Source organism: Callithrix jacchus, chromosome 3 (assembly GCF_049354715.1).
Source record: "Callithrix jacchus isolate 240 chromosome 3, calJac240_pri, whole genome shotgun sequence".
Lineage (NCBI taxonomy): Eukaryota > Metazoa > Chordata > Mammalia > Primates > Cebidae > Callithrix > Callithrix jacchus.
In genome coordinates, this window is record NC_133504.1 from 124,463,069 (window position 1) to 124,484,884 (window position 21,816).

Genomic DNA, 21,816 nt, shown 5'->3' on the forward strand with positions numbered 1-21,816 from the left:
TCAAAGAGCTTTCTGTAGTTTTATAGGAAAAATAAGGCCAACTGTTTATTTTTTAAGGGAAGATCCAATGAACTTGGAGCCAAAGTGTAATACGAATCCAGATCTGATTCTATCATAAGTACCATGTCCATAGGAAAGCCACTTCAACTCACTGTACTTTTCTTATCTATAAGAGATTAGATTGATAAAGTATCAGGTTTATTCTGGCTCTAATATTCTGAAATGCCATGAAATGCACCCCCCAATCAATTAAGATTAAAGGAATCCCCAAACCCCAAACATGGTAATTGTAACCATTTCTTATAAAACATAAGAATGAGACATAAGAATTTTATATGAGATACCAGCAGAATTTGCTATCTAAGTCAGTCTCAGGCAACATTTAATAATGGGCAGCTAAGCAGTGGACCATAATGCTTTTACACAGCCAGCAAATAGCAATATTCCTAAAATTAATGAAAGCATACATAAATCCACTCAGGAAGCTAGGAGACAAGCAACTAATTGATATGGGCTTATAATCTGTATTCTTCCCAGACTATTTATCTTATGGCATCAGCACCCTGAAGCCACATGCAGAGGATGAACCAGACTCCCCAATGCTCTATAGAACCATGAGTGAAGCAACCCTCGTGAGAAAAAGGATGAAACCTCTGATGATGGACAGAAAAGAAAGACAGAAAAATAGAGCCTCTATTAACGGACACTTCTATAACCATGAAGTAAGTGAGTTATAATTCCATTAATGTAATACAAAATAAGGTTGGCTATTTCATTAACAATACCACTCAATTCGATTTGCAATTTAAATTCATAACAATAATAGTAGCATGTCTAACATTTTGGGGGCACTCTCTATGTGCTAAATATTAAACTAAATGTTTTAAATTGATTTTTACTGAATTATCTTATTAATCACTAAAACAATCCTGTGAAATATGCACCATTATTTTCTCTGCTTGACATATAAGTTAATTGAGGCTTATGGAGATTAAGCAATTTGTCTAACTGATACTACTTTTAAGTAGTAACTCTCAACCTGAACCCAGCTTTGTCTGACTCCAGAACACAAGTTTTTTTTTCACTGTTTATTTATTTATTTTTTAACATATTTCTTTTTTTTATTGCATTTTAGGTTTTGGGGTATATGTGAAGGACAAGCAAGATAGTTGCATAGGTACACACATGGCAGTGTGATTTGCTGCCTTCCTCCCCTTCACCTATATCTGGCATTTCTCCCCATGCTATCTCTCCCCAACTCCCTATGCCCCGCTGTCCCTCCCCTATTCCCCCCAACAGACCCCAGTGTGTAGTGCTCCGCTCCCTGTGCCCCTGTGTTCTCATTGTTCAACACCCACCTATGAGTGAGAACATGTGATATTTCATTTTCTGTTCTTGCATCAGTTTGCTGAGAATGATGTTCTCCAGGTGCATCCATGTCCCTACAAAGGACATGAACTCATCATTTTTGATTGCTGCATAATATTCAATGGTGTATATGTGCCACATTTTCCCTGTCCAGTCTATCATCGATGGTCATTTGGCTTGATTCCAGGTCTTTGCTATTGTAAACAGTGCTGCAATGAACATTCATGTGCATGTGTCCTTATAGTAGAATGATTTATAGTCCTTTGGATAAATACCCAGTAATGGGATTGCTGGGTCAAATGGAATTTCTATTTCTAGGTCCTTGAGGAATCATCACACTGTTTTCCACAATGGTTGAACTAATTTACACTCCCACCAGCAGTGTAAAAGTGTTCCTATTTCTCCACATCCTCTCCAGCATTGGTTGTCTCCAGATTTTTTAATAATCGCCATTCTAACTGGCGTGAGATGGTATCTCAATGTGGTTTTGATTTGCATCTCTCTGATGACCAGTGACGATGAGCATTTTTTCATATTATTGTTGGCCTCATATGTCTTCTTTCATAAAGTGTCTGTTCATATCCTTTGCCCACTTTTGAATGGGCTTGTTTGTTTTTTTCTTGCAAATCTGTTTGAGTTCTTTGTAAATTCTGGATATCAGCCCTTTGTCAGATGGGTAAACTGCAAAATTTTTTCCCATTCTGTTGGTTGCCTATTCACTCTAATGACTGTTTCTTTTGCTGTGCAGAAGCTATGGGGTTTGATTAGGTCCCATTTGTCTATTTTGGCTTTTGTTGCCAATGCTTTTGGTGTCTTGGTCATGAAGTTCTTGCCTACTCTTATGTCCTGAATGGTTTTGCCTAGATTTTCTTCTAGGGTTTTTATGGTGTTAGTTCTTATGTTTAAGTCTTTAATCCATGTGGAGTTAATTTTAGTGTAAGGTGTCAGGAAGGGGTCCAGTTTCTGCTTTCTGCACATGGCTAGCCAGTTTTCCCAAAACCATTGATTAAACAAGGAATCCTTTCCCCATTGCTTGTTTTTGTCAGGTTTATCAAAGATTGTATAGTTGTAGATATGTTGTGTTGCCTCCGATGCCTCTGTTCTGTTCCATTGGTCTATATCTCCGTTTTGGTAGTAGAACCATGCTGTTTTGATTACTGTAGCCTTGTAGTATAGTTTGAAGTCTGGTAGTGTGTTGCCTCCCACTGTGTTCTTTTTACCTAGAAATGACTTGGCTATGTAGGCTCTTTTTTGGTTCCATATGAAGTTTAAGGTGGTTTTTTCCAGTTCTGTGAAGAAGGTCATTGGTAGCTTGATGGGGATAGTATTGGATTTGTAAATTACTTTGGGCAGTATGGCCATTTTCATGAAATTGATTCTTCCTAACCATGAACATGGAATGTTTCTCCATTTGTTTGTGTCCTCTCTTAATTCATTGAGCAGTGGTTTGTAGTTCTCCTTGAAGAGGTCCTTTACATTCCTTGTTAGTTGTATTCCTAGGTATTTTATTCTCTTTGTAGCAATTATGAATGGCAGTTCATTCTTGATTTGGCTCTCTTTCAGTCTGTTATTGGTGTATAGGAATGCTTGTGATTTTTGCACATTGATTTTGTATCCTGAGACTTTGCTGAAGTTGCTTATCAGTTTCAGGAGTTTTTGGGCTGAGACAATGGGGTCTTCTAGATATACTATCATGTCATCTGCAAATAGAGACAATTTGGCTTCCTCCTTTCCTATTTGAATACCCTTTATTTCTTTTTCATGCCTGATTGCTCTGGCTAGAACTTCCAATACTATATTGAATAGGAGTGGTGAGAGAGGGCATCCTTGTCTAGTGCCGGATTTCAAAGGGGATGCTTCCAGTTTTTGCCCATTCAATATGATATTGGCTGTTGGTTTGCTGTAAATAGCTTTTATTATTTTGAGATATGTTTCATCAATACTGAGTTTATTGAGGGTTTTCAGCATAAAGGGCTGTTGATTTTGTCAAAGGCCTTCTCTGCGTCAATTGAGATAATCATGTGGTTTTTATTTTTGGTTCTGTTTATGTGGTGAATTATGTTTATAGACTTGTGTATGTTGAACCAGCCTTTCATCCCTGGGATGAATCCTACTTGATCATGGTGGATAAGCTTTTTGATGTGCCGTTGCAATCGGCTTGCCAATATTTTATTGAAGATTTTTGCATCTATGTTCATTATGGATATTGGCCTGAAGTTTTCTTTTCTTGTTGAGTCTCTGCCGGGTTTTGGTATCAAGATGATGTTGGTCTCATAAAATGATTTGGGAAGGATTCCCTCTTTTTGGATTGTTTGGAATAGTTTCAGAAGGAATGGTAACAGTTCCTGTTTGTGTGTCTGGTAGAATTTGGCTGTGAACCTGTCTGGACCTGGGCTTTTTTTGTGTGGTAGGCTCTTAATTGCTGCCTCAACTTCCAATCTTGTTATTGGTCTATTCATGGTTTTGACTTCTTCCTGGTTTAGGCTTGGGAGGACTCAAGTGTCCAGGAATTTATCCATTTCTTCCAGGTTTACTAGTTATGTGCATAGAGCTGTTTGTAATATTCTCTGAAGATGGTTTGAATTTCTGTGGAATCTGTGGTGATTTCTCCTATATCGTTTTTTATTGCATCTATTTGGTTATTCTCTCTTTTCTTTTGTATTAATCTGGCTAGTGGTCTGTCTATTTTGTTGATCTTTTTGAAAAACTAGCTCCTGGATTTATTGATTTTTTGAAGGGTTTTTTGTGTCTCTATCTCCTTCAGTTCTGCTCTGATCTTAGTTATTTCTTGTCTTCTGCTAGGTTTTGAGGTTTTTTTGATCTTGCTCCTCTAGCTCTTTCAATTTTGACGATAGGGTGTCAATTTTTGATCTCTTCACTCTTCTCATGTGGGCACTTATTGGTATATATTTTCCTCTAGAGACTGCTTTAAATGTGTCCCAGAGATTCTGGTATGTTGTGTCTTCGTTCTCGTTGGTTTCAAAGAACTTCTTTATTTCTGCCTTCATTTCATTGTTTATCCAATCAACATTCAAGAGCCAGTTGTTCAGTTTCCATGAAGCTGTGTAGTTCTGAGTTAGTTTCTGAATTCTGAGTTCTAACTTGATTGCACTATGGTCTGAGAGACTGTTATGATTTCCGTTCTTTTGCATTTGCTGAGGAGTGATTTACTTCCAATTATGTGGTCAGTTTTAGAGTAAGTGTGATGTGGTGCTGAGAAGAATGTATATTCTGTGTATTTGGGGTGGAGAGTTCTGTAAATGTCTATCAGGTTTGCTCGTTCCAGGTCTGAGTTCAAGTCCTGGATATCCTCGTTGATTTTCTGTCTGGTTGATCTGTCTATTATTGACAGTGGAGTGTTAAAGTCTCCCACTACTATTGTGTGGGAGTCTAAGTCTCTTTGTAAGTCATCAAGAACTTGCTTTATGTATCTGGGTGCTCCTGTATTGGGTCCATATAAATTTAGGATCATTAGCCCTTCTTGTTGTATCTATGCTTTTACCATTATGTAATGTCTTTCTTTGTCCCTTTTGATCTTTGTTGCTTTAAAGTCTATTTTATCAGAGACGAGAATTGCAACTCCTGCTTTTCTTTTGCTCTCCATTTGCTTGGTAAATCTTCCTCCATCCCTTTATTTTGAGCCTTTGTGTATCCTTGCATGTGAGATGGGTTTCCTGGATACAGCACACTGATGGGTTTTGGATTTTTATCCAATTTGCCAGTCTGTGTCTTTTGATTGGTGCATTTAGCCCATTTACATTTAGGGTTAATATTGTTATGTGTGAAGAACACAAGTGTTTAACCACCATGATGTATGAACTCTATCTAAGTGGGAGACACTGTGCCAAGCATTATAAACATTCAGATGAGGCATCTGATGTCTTAGCCAGCACTGAGCTCAGGGATTGAGCAAGGGAACCAACATACCAACAATAATATTGGAATCATGTAAGTGTTACAAAGGGTTGGATCAAAAGACATTTGATCATTAGCATTTAAATAAAAGGAAAAAGCTGCAGGCCAATTTATTCCCATAAATCGAACTTCTCATGTTGCCACGTTCCCTTCCAGGTCTTTTACCTGTACACACATCCTTTTTATATAAGTTTAGTTGCAGTTTAGATACAATTCACATTCTGATTTTTCATTTAATATGTGTTAAATCTATATGTGCCTTTCTGTAGCGCTTGTAAGACATTACATTTTGCTTAAGCAGGAAATATATTATCATTTTTTCCAGAATTCAAATATTTTTCATGCGATATATCTTAGCAATCATTCATTGCTCCATCTCATAAATACTTAGCACTTACAATGTGCCAGCTAGCCTCTGAGGCCTTTAATAAGAAATCTGAACTCATTTTTTTGTAGGCTTTCTCCTGTAAGGATTTCTACCTTATTTCCTCCTTCTTCTTCTAGCCTTGGGAGAGTATCGACAGTGTGTCTTTGGGGCCTGTTGGGAGAAACCTCTCTTCTCAATTCTTTATTCGTATCAGAATTTTCTGGTTCCAGAATTATCCTTATAGCTATAAAGTAGCATTGATAGTCCCCCATGGGTAGGCAGCTACCGTCTGTCCCTGTTCTCTCTTCTCAGAAATCGTGTCGCATATCATTATCTTGTGGGGTAATTTGTGCTGAAGAAGGAAAGCCACATTGCTTTAAGCAAGTGGTTTTCAGATTGGATCACTTGTGCTGAAAATGAAATTGACACTAGGTTAGCAGCACAGGATGGTGGTTAAATGCTTGGGCCCGGGAGCTTGACAGGCTTGTTTTACATTCTTGCTGAGCAAGGAAGCTTAAAACCTCCTCAATCTCCGGGTCTTAGTGTCTTCATTCTTCTTACTTTACAAGGTTATTGATGAGATGGAATGAAATAGGGTAAATTAAGGATAAGAATAGTATCTGGCACAAAAGAAGAACTCAGTTTACATCAGCTTATGTTGTTGCTGTTGACTGAATAAGCTCAAGCTGGGACTGTAGATATTTTACACAAATGTCATTCACTGCAATTTAGTAACTAGCAGAAATCAATACAAACAAAAACAAAAAACAAAGTATTCTATCAACAATTATACAATGATGGGCATCAAGGAATTTTAGTAGTTATGTTTCATAAGTGAAACGCTTGTTAATGCCAATATTGTCAGGCTATGAATAACACACATATTAAAGGCTTACATTGTGGTATCTGGAGATCAGTATGGTGAATATGACTTAACTAGTAGTATACAATCCATGCAATAGTAAATGATAACAGGTTTCATTATACATTTTGACCAACACAACTGCTATAAAGACTACAAATTCAAAATACTGCTCTGAAAAACATGATTCCAAATTCACTATATGTTGACATTTTAAAAGGACTCTTAGAGATTAGTCTTACTCTCTTATTTTATAAATGAAATCATTTATTAAATATATGTTAAGTCAGTGAGTAAAGATGTTAAGTGAGTTGACAAAGTCGGAGTTAGTGGATAGTTAGTGGGCACTAAATCTAGGTCCTGAATGCTAATCTATGTTGTTATCATACTACATGAAGCTTCACATAAACAACATCAAATCACAAGTACAGCATACTCTCACCTTAGTGCAGGATGAACATGTGGTTCTCCATAGAGCTCATAAGTGTCACAGAATAATTTATCCATGCTCTAAAATGTCTACAAACATTGACTTTTATACTTATAAAAGTTTATCCTAGACATTCTCCACACATCTTCTCAGAAAACTTATTTACATATCCATATTTTTACTCACAAATGGCATGTGTGTATGTGTGCTATATGAGTGTGGGTGTTATATATGTGTGTGTTTCGTACTTGGATGTTAATTTGCTGATCTCTCAATATAGGACTCATCTTTCTAACGTTCTAATGAGCCACCCCAAAACCCACCCATCTCCACATCTGCTGAACCCACCTCATTTCTACAGAGTCTTGGAATACTTGGAGGTTATGCATGTAAATGAAATATGTGGAAATAAATCTTTACTTAATATCTATTTTTTAAATACACATATGGTGACATTTTTTTCTTACTTTCTGCTACATAACGAGTAAAATATTTTCCCTCTCTTCTGCTCTGGTACACATGGAACTGGATATTCTCCACCATGAATGTCATAAGTTACACATATACCATCAACTAACCTACTGTGAGTCTCCACTCACCGTGGCTTCTCTTTTTAAATTTCAGCATATATCATTTGTATCATAGAATTTAAAATTAATTTTGCCTACTTATGACTGTTATGATAATAAAATTAGTTAACATTTATAAAGGGTTTAGAAAAATTATTGGTACATAGGACTATGATAAGTCAAAATTATTTGAGAATTCTATGACATTCTTTGGAATAATATAATCACTTTCAAGAATTATATAATCTGCCCACTGATCAGCAGTGTACTTACATATTGACTTACCTAAACATATAGTTCAGCCCTTGCCTAAGCACAAGCACATCTTAATCTCTGTATAGATTTTTAACCCAGAAATACATGTATTCATCCCTTGGTACCTGTGGGGAATTGGTTTCAGGACTCCCTCACCCTCCTGCAGATACCAAAATTCACAGATGCTCAAGTACTTTATATAAAAAGGCATAGTATTTGCATATGTCCCACACACATCTGTAGTTATATTTAATTTATTTTGAAATCCTAAACTTCACTAAAGAGGAATGTAATTGCCCAGTGAAAATGTTATAAACATCCTCAAATGGTGTTTTACCTAATTTACTCTAGAAATAATATAAAGCTGCTTAAAAGGACATATAATATCCAACAACAACAAAGAAAAACAAAAACAAAACAAAGTTTTTAATGGATGACCTTGGATTTTTTTCCCCTATAAGAAGACTATGTTCAAGATATTGACTACTGTCAATACAATATAATTTTAAAGACTTATATGACAATTCTTTTTCTAGACATCAATTTTCATTCCAGCCTTTGGATCAGAAACTAAGGTCAGAGTAAACAGTAACATGAGAACTGAAGAAGTAATAAAGCAACTTCTCCAAAAATTTAAGGTAACCTTTATCACTTAACTGAGCTATAAGTATCTTATGTATAATTCAACTGTAAACACATAAATCCACTCTTCTGAAAAAGACCTATGAATGTGTAAATCTAAATTGGATGTTGAGTACTGAAAGATTCTTTCTTATGTCTAACACCTTTTAGTAACTAGCCCTTAAAAAATTATATAATTCCCATACAAGCAGAGAAGATTTTATATCTAAAAGTGAAAAATGGAAGAGAGAAAACAGACATGACTTGGGTCTTCTCCTGTTAGAAAACATCATATGACAGCAAAGAATTTATATTTGTTCATTTTTTCCATTGGCAGATTGAAAATAGTCCCCAGGATTTTGCTCTTCACCTTATTTTTGCAACTGGAGGTAAGAAAGCTTGATCGTACTTTGTACCTGACTCTAGAGTGTTAGTTTGCTGCCCAGGGAAAAGTCAGAATAGTTTACCTCATTCTGTGGAGGAAAGGGAAGAATGGGTAGGAGGAAAGGAAGGAGTGGTCTTTAAAACATTATCTATAGCCCACAATTTTAAAGAAAGATAACTTAATGGGTGTTGAACGATGAGAACATGCGGACACAGGGAGGGGAACATAACACACTGGGGCCTGGTGGGTGGGGGAATTGAGGAGGGATAGCATTAGGAGAAATGTCTAATGTAGATGACGGGGCAATGGTTGCAGCAAACCACCACCATGGCAAGTGTATACCTATGTAACAAATCTGCACTGCACATGTACCCGAGAACTTAATGTATAATAAATAATTTTTTTAAAAAAAGAAAGATAACTCAAAAATAAGGTATCCTTGATGGGTTTATTATATGAAAGAGTTTGCTTGTTGGCCAGACATTAAATTATCTGAATGGAGATTGGAACCCTCTGGAACTTTATGCACTTTTGTCTTTGCTCACCTCTGTAACTTTTTTTTGTCTTTCTTTTCTGAATGTCACTCTTAAAGGAGTCATGATTGCACACCTGTTCTCTCTGACATTGATATTGCCTCTTTTTTAGCACAGGGTCTGACCCATTGTGGGAGTGCTATCTCTTTCTCAGTAGAGATGCATGTTCAGAACTTTGTGGTGGGGGTAAAAGGTTAGAATCAGAACATTGAGAAGGCTCTATAAGTGGGATGCTAGGAGCAGGACATGATAGAGAGAATAGAGAAAAAGTGACACGGAAATGAAAGTTTTAAAACTTCACAAATAAAATATTTCATATGTCAATTTGTAGAAAAACTCGTGCTATAATTTAAGTGTCAGAATGTTTGAGCCAGAAATTTATTAGAATAAAATAATACATTTTGATGCCAGAACAACCTCAAGAAAATGAAAGATGTATCTCCAAACATATATAAAATTAAAGTTCTGATAAATTGAAGGCTTAAAGGTAAGATCCATATTTTGGAAAATTCTAAGGGCACATATATATTAATATTCTAGTTGTTTAAGAAAGAAAGAAAACCAAAAAATTTAAAATAAATGGCAGCAATATTGAGCTGTGTAACAATTTAAAAGATACAAATAGTAGATTATAAAGAATATTGCCGATGCTGTCCAAAGATTAATAACTATAATACCAAAAATTTCCTGAAAAATAATAACTAAAAACAAACCAAGAAAAATGGAAAGAAAGCATGAAAATACAATTCAAAGAAAAAACTAAAATAACGAGCTAAACATTTTTAGAAAAGTCTTAAACTCAATGAAGTGCAAGTAGCTAAGGAAATGCAAGCTCAAGCCACACTGTAATATTATGTTGCACTTATCAGATTGGCAACGTGCTTTCAAATGTCTACCCATGGTTGGCATGCATCCACATAAAAAGATATTTTCATGCAACTCTGGTAAAAAATATTACTTTCTCTTTTTTGGAAATTGTTCTTGCAATATTTATTAAAATTTACAGTATACATGTCTTTAAACTCAGCCATTCCACTTGTGAGAATCTATCCCACAAAAAAAAAATGACAGCAAAACAAAGTTATCCTAGGGAAATGATTAAATAAACGAATATTATGCTGCCATTGAATGGGATGAATTCGATTTATGCCAATAGAATGGAGGGAATTCCATAATATATTTTAAGTGAAAATGTAAGATGCCTAAAAGTATATATAAAAGAACCCATTTTTTAAACAGTTATAAGTTCCTATTTAAATATATGGTATATATGATCATATGGCCAGGAAGAAAGATATAGAATGATAAAAACAAAACCACTGAGATGATTACCTGGTGGAGGATTGGGGAGATGCAGATGAGAGGATGGGAAGGGGGCTGGCAAGCATGGTGGCTCACGCCTGTAATCTCAGCAATTTGGCAGGACGGGGTGGGCAGATCATTTGAAGTCAGGAGTGCGAGACCAGCCTGAACAACATGGTGAAACCCATCTCTACTAAAAATATGAAAAAAAAAATTGCGAAGTGTGGTGGAACGCACACACTTAAAATATATTATGGACACTCAGGAGGCTGAGGCAGGAGAGTCGCTTGAACTCAAGAGGTGGAGGTTGCAGTGAGCCGAGATTGCACCACTGCACTCCAGCCTGGGCAACAGAAAGAGCCTCCATCTCAAAAATTAAAAAAAATATGATTTTTTAAAGGTGTGTACAATAAACATAGCAAGCACGATATGATCACCTATACGTATTATGCGTTTGTGTGTGTGCATAGAGTTGTGTGAAGAGGACACTTAAAGGGTAATGCGGAGTCTCTCAGGGTTCAGGAATTCCAGGCGTGTTTTACTTTCTGCTTTATACTTTTCTCATTTATTCCAGTTACAATAGCATGCAAGTTTGGGGAAGGGGATTTTTTTAAGGTTTAAAAAAAAGCAGTTTTATTAAGAAGTCTTAAAGGATTGTGTGGCCACTTGCTAGGTTGTACAAGAAAAGATTTGACAATTCCCCCTTTGATGTTCTCCAAGACTTGGATTCCATTCATGTTCACCTTATTCTTTCCTCACACCTTTAATTTCAGCCTGCATTTGAGCAGAGATATGGCTTAGTTTCCTGCCAATCATTCTTGAGCTCCACACAGAGTGCTGGACCTATGAACAAACAAGTGTGTTGCTTTCATAAGCTGAAAAAAATAAATCTATTTTCATTGTAAAAAAATGTAGTTCTTTATAATCTCACCTGTGAAAATCCCATTTTCTTTTATATTTTGTGTCAAAATTTTATATATATCCATAACTGAGGATGATAATAACTCAGACTCTTTAGGGACCAGAAAAAGAGGAAAGAAGAGATCACAGGGCTCCTGTTCGGGCAGTAATCTGGTAAATAGAGATGGATGGGTTTTAACTTTATATCTACAAAGCCCATTACAGTGTATCTCACATTGTAGTTTATTTCAGATTACCCATAGAGTTCATTTGAAATACAGATTCCCAAACCTTTCCAGATCAGAGGACAAGTCTGGTAATATGAATTTTTAAATAATCATCCCAGATGATCATAAAACAGAATCACGAAGCAAGAAACCATGCTAAGTTAAGATAAAAAACGGAACAAACTGAGGATGCTAAACCAAGTTAACACTGGACGTGAAGGTTAAAAGAAGATCTGGCAGGTGGATGGGAGGAGCTAAATTGTCAAGGCTCCCAACTGCTTCAGAAATGGCAAAGGAATTAAAACAGTAAATACTGACACTGTGAGACCAGGAATGGGTAATGTCAGTTTAACTGTGGGGAGGCTGGGATTTTGAGTTCTAGACTCTCTCTTGACTTTTCTCCTGGGATAAGTCCAGCTCAAGGAATGAGAACTGTTCTCACTGTTCTGAAGAAAGTAAGCAAAGGGAGGGAAAGAATGAGGAAAGATGACAAATATAAGGACACTGTTTTGTTTGTGCTTCATCCTGATAAAAATGAAATCCCAGATGTGAAACTACTTTGACAGAAAGCTAGAAGTACTTTTATAGGAGGAGTATTTATATTATAACTTTTGGAAATTTGAAGTTCTGGAAACACACCGGATTGGAAGGTATTTTCTTTTTCTATACCATTTTCGTAGCTGAATGGATGAAGACCATGGATGAATGAATAATAAGAATATTATTGATCTCAAAAACCTCGGGAATATAAATTTAAAGATGAGCCGAAAATTGGGTGTGGGGTGAGACAAAGGAAGAATTGAAGATAATTACATGGTTTTGGAGCTAAACAACTGGAAAGATGGAATTACTTCAGCTTTACTTGGAAAGAACCAACAAATATTTGTTGTATGGGTGAAGGAATCCTGAAATAAAAACTAAATAATTATGAAGCATGCAACTTAATAAGTGGCCTGTAAGACTGGAGATTTGTTTGAACATTCTAATCAAAGCAAGGTTGAGTTCTTGGAAATATTAAGTCAAACCATGAGATATAGTAAGCGAAAGAAGTTCATTGACATTTTAATTTCAATTTGCTTTTTAAAGTAAACTGCCTCCTGTTTCAGGTGTTATTTTTTTTCAAAGTAAGTTAAATAAGAAAAATAAATTGGAAAATTGTCTTCCTTCTTTTCCTCTAGCATGAACTTCTGATTGTGACTGATTCTTGTTTTCACTCCAGAACAGAGACGACTAAAGAAGACGGATATTCCCCTACTGCAGAGGCTCCTTCAGGGACCCTCTGAAAAAAATGCTCGCATTTTCCTCATGGATAAAGATGCAGAAGAAATTAGCAGTGATGTATGAATACCATCACCCTGAATCTATTTTTTGCTTCCCTCCTGACTCAGCACCTCTTACATAGTTGTTCTGCTTTTTTTTTCCTTAGGTTGCTCAGTACATTAATTTTCACTTTACTCTCTTGGAATCCATTCTTCAAAGATTAAATGAAGAAGAGAAAAGAGAGATTCAGAGAATAGTAGCAAAGTAAGTCAAGGGCGTGCACATTGGATACTTGGTTCTTTAATAGCTCCAATGTGCAAAACATGTCCAATTTTTAATAGTCTTTCTTCTCATTTTCAGATTCAATAAAGAAAAGGCTATTATACAGAAATGTCTTCAAAATAAACGGGTAATAAAAACAGAGACAACAGTTTAGCAGTACAGGCTGCTATTGCTAAAACACTTCAAGAAACTGAGAGAGAGATTACTATTTGATGAGTGCATAAGTTCTGTACTTGCATTTATACAAATATATATGAGACTTGACTCTGTAGAAAATTGAATGTCAAAAAAGCTTGTTTCTGTTTGAAGTGATGAGGTTAACTAGGGTTCACAGTTGGACTAAAATGAGCTTCAGTTCAGTTTCAGTAACTGAAATAAGCTTGAATACTGTGCATTCCAAAGAGCTTTTATAGTAAAACTTGTAATGAACTCAAATTTAAATTGTGTCCTAAGCCATTTAAACTGCAGTTAGCTTAGACTCTGAAGAGAACTGAAACACAATCAATGGATTTAGAAATGACTCAGGAAAAAGAAGCTGCCAGTTCTTGAAATGAAAAAGAAATACAGTTTTATACCATCAAGGAATGAAAAAGAAATACAGTTTACACCATCAAGGAATCTATCTGATGGTGACAGGGTTTCACAGCTTCTTGAAAACTCTGGCATTTTCATAAAATCTAGGACTATATTTACATGGCCTGTTGATTTCTGGCTATCTGTAACATCAGAGCTATCTGGCCTTTGGAAAGGAAAAGATTATGGACTCTGTAAAGAAATCCTAATTGAAATTTTCTAAGCCTCCCCTCAACCCTTTTTTTTTCCTCTCTCTTTGCTCTACTGATGAAAGAACTAACATCAGTTCTAAACTTTTCTTAAGCTCTTTTTTAAATTAGTTGAACTTTTTCTTTATTTCTCAAAAAATATGTGCATCACATAGACATATTACATCAGCTAAAGCAAGACTTGGCCCACAAATACCTATTTGTTACTGAATAAATACAAAGGAAAAAGCAAGGCTGTTGTAGCTGAAGTTAGGCAGAGAATAACAAACTCTGCCCTCTTAGCATTTTCTTATGCTACATGACAACCCTCAAGGTATTTACAGGTCTGCTTAAACCACTAAAAAAAACTCTAAGAATAAAGAAATTCTATAGGTATCATCTATGATTTTATTTATAAATTCTATATCAAAATGGAATTACATGTAACATTCTTTCATTCTGTAAACTAATTCTATTTGCATTCCTCATAAGCAATGTAGTGAACTGTTTGATCATGTTACATGTACTAAGGAATAAGATTATATGCAATAAACCCAATTGAAAGATTAATAATATTAAAATTTGAAACATTTTTAAGACAAAAGCATTCCTTCTCAGTATTCAAACCTAAACAGGATGAAGGTGAAAGTGTACTGTAGCTTTTACGAGCCTAAGAAGTCTCCCTTACAAACTCAATCAGAGGCATGCATCTTTATTCTTTTACCTGTCAATTAATAAGAAAATAGTCTCATCTCACTAAAATAAGGCAAATGTAATCGTTAAAATTCAACATACTTATAAAAAAATTAAAGTAGTGTCAAGTACCTGCCATGAACATGATAAAAGATTAATCTTTATAGACTGAAAAGTGTAAGAAAAGCACCAAGTCTTACACATGTGGAAAAAAATCACAGAAGAGAAAATGTAAATGGTACTAAGTATATGAAACAAGTCATATCTTAATAGTGATCAACTGTGTTAGTCTGTATCAATCAGGAGACAGAAACAATGCAACATACAGGGAAAGTTTAATATAGATCATAGTGAAGCTATGATAGGAGAGAGAAATAAAGATGGAAGGAGAAGGTACCCTAAGGCTGAGAGAAAGAATTCTAAAAAGGAAAAGCAGGAATGAGGGTTTCAGAATTCAGTGGAGAACGTGTGGTTGCAGCCCGCTGGAGAGAAGTTTTCTGGCTTGTCCAGGCCAGTGCAGGACTACAGGTACCAGACAAGCAGGTATAAATAACCCTGTGGGTGTGGACCAGCTGAGGCAGGTGGGCACATATGCAGAGGGACCTGGGGCTTTGCCAAAGGGTGAGCACAAAGGAGTCAGGGGAAGTGCTCCAGGTACTATTGAAACTAGAAGCCAGAGGGGCCTTCTTTACAGGAACCTAGCACAACTTTGTGTGTGACTTGAGACTGAGCAAGACAAAGCTCAGGCAAGTGGCTCAGTAGCTGGCCAGCCCAGCATGGTCCTCTATATGACTGTGCACCCAGCTGAGGACAAGAGATGGAGAACAGCAACTGGAGCTTCAAGGCAGGCTTGCATTGTGGCTCCAGGTGATACCACCACTGCCCAAAGCAAAAGCTGGAGAAGCAGGTGGAGAAATGCTGGAGAAAGCGGTCTCAAGTCACACACAAAGTTGTGCTAGGTTCCTGCAAAAGCGGCCCCTCCCGTTTTTACTTTCAATAGCACCTGCAGCACCTCCCCTGACGCCTTTGTGCGCAGCCCGGAGGAATCAGACAAGACCACTTCCTCTTGTAGTGTGTCTCCAGCGCCCTCTACTGACAAAACATGACATCATGCAAACTGCAAAGAAATATTTAAAGGGTCTGTATTTATTATCACAGAGCAGGCAACCAACAGTGAATTTGGAGCTGCGAAGCAGCAAAACAATAACTGGCATACCAATTAAGTACAAAGTAAAATACATACATACATACATACATACACACATACACACACACACACACACACATTTTGGCCTATTAGCAAAGATTAAGAAATGATAACATTAAATAATAAATCACACTGAGATGGGAACTCAAACTTCTGGTAAAAATACAAATGGATATGATTTTTCTTGAAGGCAACTTAGTAATCCATTTATCCTATAATTCTACTTGTAAGATCCTAGCATATGGAAATAACCAGAGATACAAGTACTTTTCTGCAAAGATGTTCTATATTATTTATTGTGACGAAAGGAAATAAAAAGCCTAAGTGCTCAGAAAATTATTCGAAAAGAAGAGAGGGAGAAACAGGCCATGCACAGTGGCTCATGCCTGTAATCTCAGCACTCTGAGGGAGGCAGAGGCGGGCAGATCACTTGAGGTCGGGAGTTCGAGATCAGACTGACCAACATGGTGAAACCCTGCCTCTACTAAAAATACAAAAAATTATCCAAGTGCAGTGGCAGGCACCTATAATCCCCGCTACTCGGGAGGCTGAGGCAGGAGAATCATTTGAACCAGGGAGGCAGAGGTTGCAGTGAGCCAAGATGGCACCACTACACTCTAGCCTGGGCAACAGAGCAAGATTCTGTCTCCAAAAAAACAAAAAAGAGGGAAATAAATGTTTATTTGTATAATGTTATATAGCCATTAAAATTATGTTTCCAAATAATTTTAATTATGGGGTAAATTCTTAGATATCTAAGTAAGAATATATGCATACACATATTCCAAAATATTTGTTATATAATTAAGGCATGTATATTATGTATATGTATATATATAAAATATATTTATGTGTGTGAACACTAATATTTGCATATATACACACAAGAAACAAAAACATATTAAAAGTGGCTATACCTGCATTGTAGAATTATGAGTGAGTCATGTTTTTCTAATTTCCCTATATTTATTAAGTGTTCTATAATACTTGTTACTTTTTAAATCAGGAAATAGTAAAGTTATTATTTAAAAGTTGTCAACAAAAAGTAACAAGAACATGCAAGCACAGAATTCTACTTAATGCAAAAAAATTCAAATCAATTTTTCAAATGAGACATTAACATCACTTCTGTGATAGTTTTATATCCATAAAATCTTTAATTCTCTTCCTTTGAAGAGATGGAGGCTAATCCTCCTCACCCTGCAAATGGGCTGGACTTAGTGACTTCTTTTTATTTTCTTCTTAATTGACAAATAATAATTGTATGTATTTAAGAGGTACAATATTATATTGTGATATGTGTATACATTGTGGAATTCTTAAATCAAGCTAATTAACATATCCATAACCTCATATACTTATCATTTCCTTGTGGTGAGAACATTTAAAAATGTACTTTTTAAGCAATTAGAGACTTACTTCTAACAAACATAGGAAAGTGGAAGAAACTGAGACTTTGAAGAGTAGGTCATAAAAGTCACTGTGGCTTCCTCCTTGCTTTCTCTTGGATCACTTGCTCTGGGGAAAGTCAACTGCCATGTCCTAAGCAGCCCTGGAAAGACCTACTGAAACCTTCTGCCAAATACCAGCAGGGAATTGAGGCCTCCTGTCAACAGCCATCTTAGAAATGGATCTTCTAGCCTCAGTCAAGCCTTCAGATGACTGCAGCCCTGACTTATAGCTTGACGGTAACTTCATGAGAGACCTTGAGTCAGAAAACCCAAGGAAGGCATTCTGGATTGCTCATCCGAGAAACTGTCTGAGATAAGAATTGTTTGTTGCATGCTGCTAAATTTGGGATGATTTGTTACATAGAAATATATCTCATACAATTTCTGAGAAAAATAGTTTATTTTAGAATCATTTTTGCATAATGCAAGAATATTAACTTGTCACAGAATCATTTATCCTTGTTTTAGGTGGTCCAAATATTTCATTGTTAGTTACATATTACTTTAAATTACATTATAGATAATATGTATTATTAATGGTAAAAAATGTGTCACAGTCATCTTTTTATGCTTTTCTGTACTTAATATTGTGTCTTGTACATAATATTGTGTCTTGTGAGAGAAATACTCAATAAAAATTGATTTAATACATAAGTGAATGAAAGAATAAATGAATGAGTGAAGGAATTACCTGAAATATTTTTATAAAATTCCCTGTATGTATGTATCACTTATTACAAGTCTGATCCTGTAGCTGAAAAAATATTTAATATTTTATATATATGGTTTGCCCTGATATAGTGGTATATTTTATTATCTCTTGGCTCTACTATGAAATATTCAGTTAGGTGTTGTTACTGTTCAATTTGGTTTAGGGCTAGTTAGGTTGGTTTTTTTTTTTAACTGAAGAGGAAAGAAGCCCCTTGCAATGCAGTTGATGAAGTGGTGAAGATAGCGGTATAACTATTAGGTAGAGTCATATATATGGGAAAAAAGAGAAAGAGGATGTAGTTAGGGAGGGCAAAACCTTTTAATGACAGTCATTTGTCTTCTAAATTAACAACATCTAATACCTATTAGATTGAGCCTTTTGCAATTGCCAATATTTGACCTACAAAGGCAATGTATTTATATTGTTCAAACTAATAACACTTATTTTCTGGGCACTATGTTTACTACTCATTACAATTCCATGTGGAAATTATTCCTTCAACCTCATACTATAGATAAAGAAAGTAAGCCATGGAGAAATTAGGAGATTTGCCAAGGTTTTTCATAGAAGAAACAGGTAGGATTTAAACCTTTGGCCCCAGAAGCCATACAGTTAACCACTATAACCTGTGGCTTCCCCCTAAACTGTGCCTCCTAAATCTGGCATTCCATAATGTGTACTCATTTTTCAAGTGTAATAATAGTACCTACTTCACTGGACAGTTGGGGGAGTTATAAGAATAACACATGCAAAGGCTGGCACTTCGCACATAAGAATGTAATATAATCATAATTATGTTATAATTAAACTTCAGTAAATCCCCAAACGCCACTGTAGCCTTAACTTCTACTAAGTCTTACTGCCCACAGCTACTTCATTTTTGTCTTAAAACCAGCCAAACTAAATCACTCAGCCTTCTCTCTTTCTAGCACATCTCTTTCCCATTTTCTAGTCCCTGGTTAGGGTCATTTCTTCCATGACTTTTCCTGCTCTCTGTGACACTGTGTGATCTCAGGCTCTTGTGTACCACACTTTCAGTTAGCTCTGCTCTTGTGACACCAGAATTTTGAAATTTGCCTTTTATCATAATTCTTTAATGTGCATGAGTAATCTGGTGCATTTATCATAATTCTTTATGTGCTGATATCTTGTATAAATGCATTAGTAATCTGGTGCATTTATCACAATTCTTTATGTGCTGATATCTTGTATAAATGCATTAGTAATCTGGCACATTCATATTCGTGTTTATATTGTTCCCCGTGGTAGCTAGCACAGTGTATTGAATGGATTAGGTACTCAGCAAATGTGTATTGATTTAATTTTTTAATGCGTATGAATGTGTTGAAGACACTCAAGCAGGAAAAATAATTACTTAAACTCAAGGAAAGGGTATTAAAATGATAATTTAATTTTTTCTATGTTCCTCCAATCAAAATAATTTATTTAAGTATGTATGTTTACTTTATCTTTTATGCAAAAATATCTGGAAAAATAAAAACAAGTCCAAATGATACACACCAGTTCTTTATGTCATTTGCAGAAGGATTTCCATAGAAAAAAAATACTGTTACAAATCATGGCTTCAAGCTCAAATTAATTCAAATGCATTATATTATAGTGGTGCCAATACAGTTTCACATATTTAGGGTAAAGATTAAAGGTGAAACTGTTATGAAGGTACCATTACTTTGAAGCTTATTTCATTCAATTTGCCAAAACACACTTTTGGTATTCTCATAGACAAATATCCAAGTGGCTTTTAGAGTTTTGTTCACTGTGGAAACTTGGCAATTTGCAGCTTGGTGTGGCAGCCCATCACATCTACCTGAGCCCTTTGAAAGCTGTTTGATTTCATGTTTCTGTTTCTGCTCTTGAGAAGCAGAAAGCTTGTTGAGAGAGAGGGGTAATTATGGTGGGTTTTCTGAGGTTTGCAATAATCAGATTTCTCTGCTGGGTAGGAAAAGAGAGTTTCAGTGTAGACTAGCCATGTTCTTGAGCAACGTTGTGAGCATGTAAAAATTTATTTTGTTGATTCTTATTTTGAATATTAGACATGTTCCATGATTTACAAAAATAAATATAGATCTCATCAAAGATCCTACATTGACATTCCCTTGGATCATTTAACCTCCTCATAGACATTAGTCCTTTTTGATCCATTTGGACCCTTTGGAAAAGCAAATAAATAAGCACATTTGTGAGGAAAAGGAAAAGAGAGAGAGAGAGAGAGAGAGAGAGAGAAAGTAAAACCTAAATAGGTATGATCGCAAAATAGAAAAATCTCTAAGACTTGGCTGGGAGGGGCAGAGCAAGATGGCCAAATAGAAGTCTCCACCAATCAGTCTTCTCCACCAATCAAACAGAAACACCAAATTTAACAATGAGCTACCCACATACACAAAAAATAAAAAATAAAAATAAACCTTTATAAGAACCAAAAATCAGAAGAGCAATCAAAATACCTGTTTTAATTTCAGATCACTAAAAGAGGCATTAAGAGGGTAGGAAAGACAGCCTTGAATTGTAGAAACCATTCATCCTCCACCGGTCAGCAGCAGCCACATGGTGTGGAGAATCTGTGCACGTTGGGGAGGAAGAGCACAAGGATTATGAGATTTTACATTTAACTCAGTGCTGCTTTGTCACAGTGGAAGGCAGAACCAGACCGAATTCAGCCAATTCCCACCCATGGCAGGAGCATTTAGATCAGCCCTCGCCACAGGGAAATTGCTCATCTCAGTAGTTGGAATTGGAGTTGCAGCAAGCCTCACAACCACGGGTTAAAATGTTCTGGGATGCTAAATAAGCATGAAAGGCAGTCAAGACCACAAGGATTGCAACTCCTAGGCAAGCGTTGTGCTGGGGTCAGAGGCAGTGGATTTAGGTAGCACACAACCTTGTGAGACACCAGCCAGGGTGGCTAAGGGACTGTTTGAACACTCCTCTCCCAACCATAGGCAGCACAGCTGGAAACAACTCAAGTGACTCCTTCTTGTGCTTGAGGAGAGGAGAGGGAAAACTAAGAAGAACTTTGACTTACATCTTGGATACTAGCTCAGCCACAGTAGGATAGAGCACCAGGCAGTCATGAAACCCTCATTCCAGGCTCTAAATCCTGACATTTCTAGACACGCCAGGGGCCAGAAGTGAACGCACTGCCTAGAAGAGAAGTATCTAATGATGGCAGGATCCATCACCTGCTGTCTAAAGAGTCCCTAGGTCCTGAATAACCAGCAACAATATGCAAGTCCCATGCTGTGGGTTTCAGACTCTGAAATTTGCTGGCTTCAGGGGAGACTCAGCACGTTCCTAGCTGTGGTGGCTATGGTGAGAGACTCCTTCTGTGTGAGAAAAGCAGAGGGAAAAGTAGAGGGGACTCTGTCTTGTAGGAGCTTGGCCACAGTGGAGTAGAACATCAAACAGGCCTGTGGGGTCCCAGTTTTAGGTCTTGACACTTGGACAGCATTTCTGGACTGGTCCTGGGCCAGAGAGAGCCCACTGTTCTGAATGGTGAGTCATGGGCCTGGCAGCTTTACCACAAGCTGACAGAAGAGGCTTGGGCCTTAAATAAACATCAGTGGTAACCTGGCATTAGTCCCTGTAGACCTGTGGTGGTGGTGACCACAGAGAGATACTACTTTGCCTGTGGAAAAAGGAGAGAGGAAAGGGATAGATACTGTCTCATTATTTGAATGCCAGTTTAGCCACAGAAT

General features: G+C 36.5%; 1 protein-coding gene across 3 annotated transcripts in view; it reads left to right on the forward strand.

Moving 5' to 3' along the window:
• RASSF6 (Ras association domain family member 6) overlaps window positions 1-19,766 on the forward strand; it is a 54,697-nt gene extending 34,931 nt beyond the window's left edge. For 2 of the 3 annotated variants that reach the window (XM_002745734.7, XM_017970494.4), the window contains exons 6-11: window positions 538-722; window positions 8,303-8,404; window positions 8,725-8,776; window positions 12,954-13,072; window positions 13,161-13,258; window positions 13,355-19,766. In XM_002745734.7, the coding sequence (XP_002745780.4) occupies window positions 538-722; window positions 8,303-8,404; window positions 8,725-8,776; window positions 12,954-13,072; window positions 13,161-13,258; window positions 13,355-13,430 (632 nt within the window). In that variant the 3' untranslated portion in view covers window positions 13,431-19,766. The remainder of the gene's footprint in view (window positions 1-537; window positions 723-8,302; window positions 8,405-8,724; window positions 8,777-12,953; window positions 13,073-13,160; window positions 13,259-13,354) is intronic. The other variant, XM_017970495.4, reaches the window with a different exon arrangement.
• The last annotated feature ends 2,050 nt before the right edge of the window (window positions 19,767-21,816 follow it).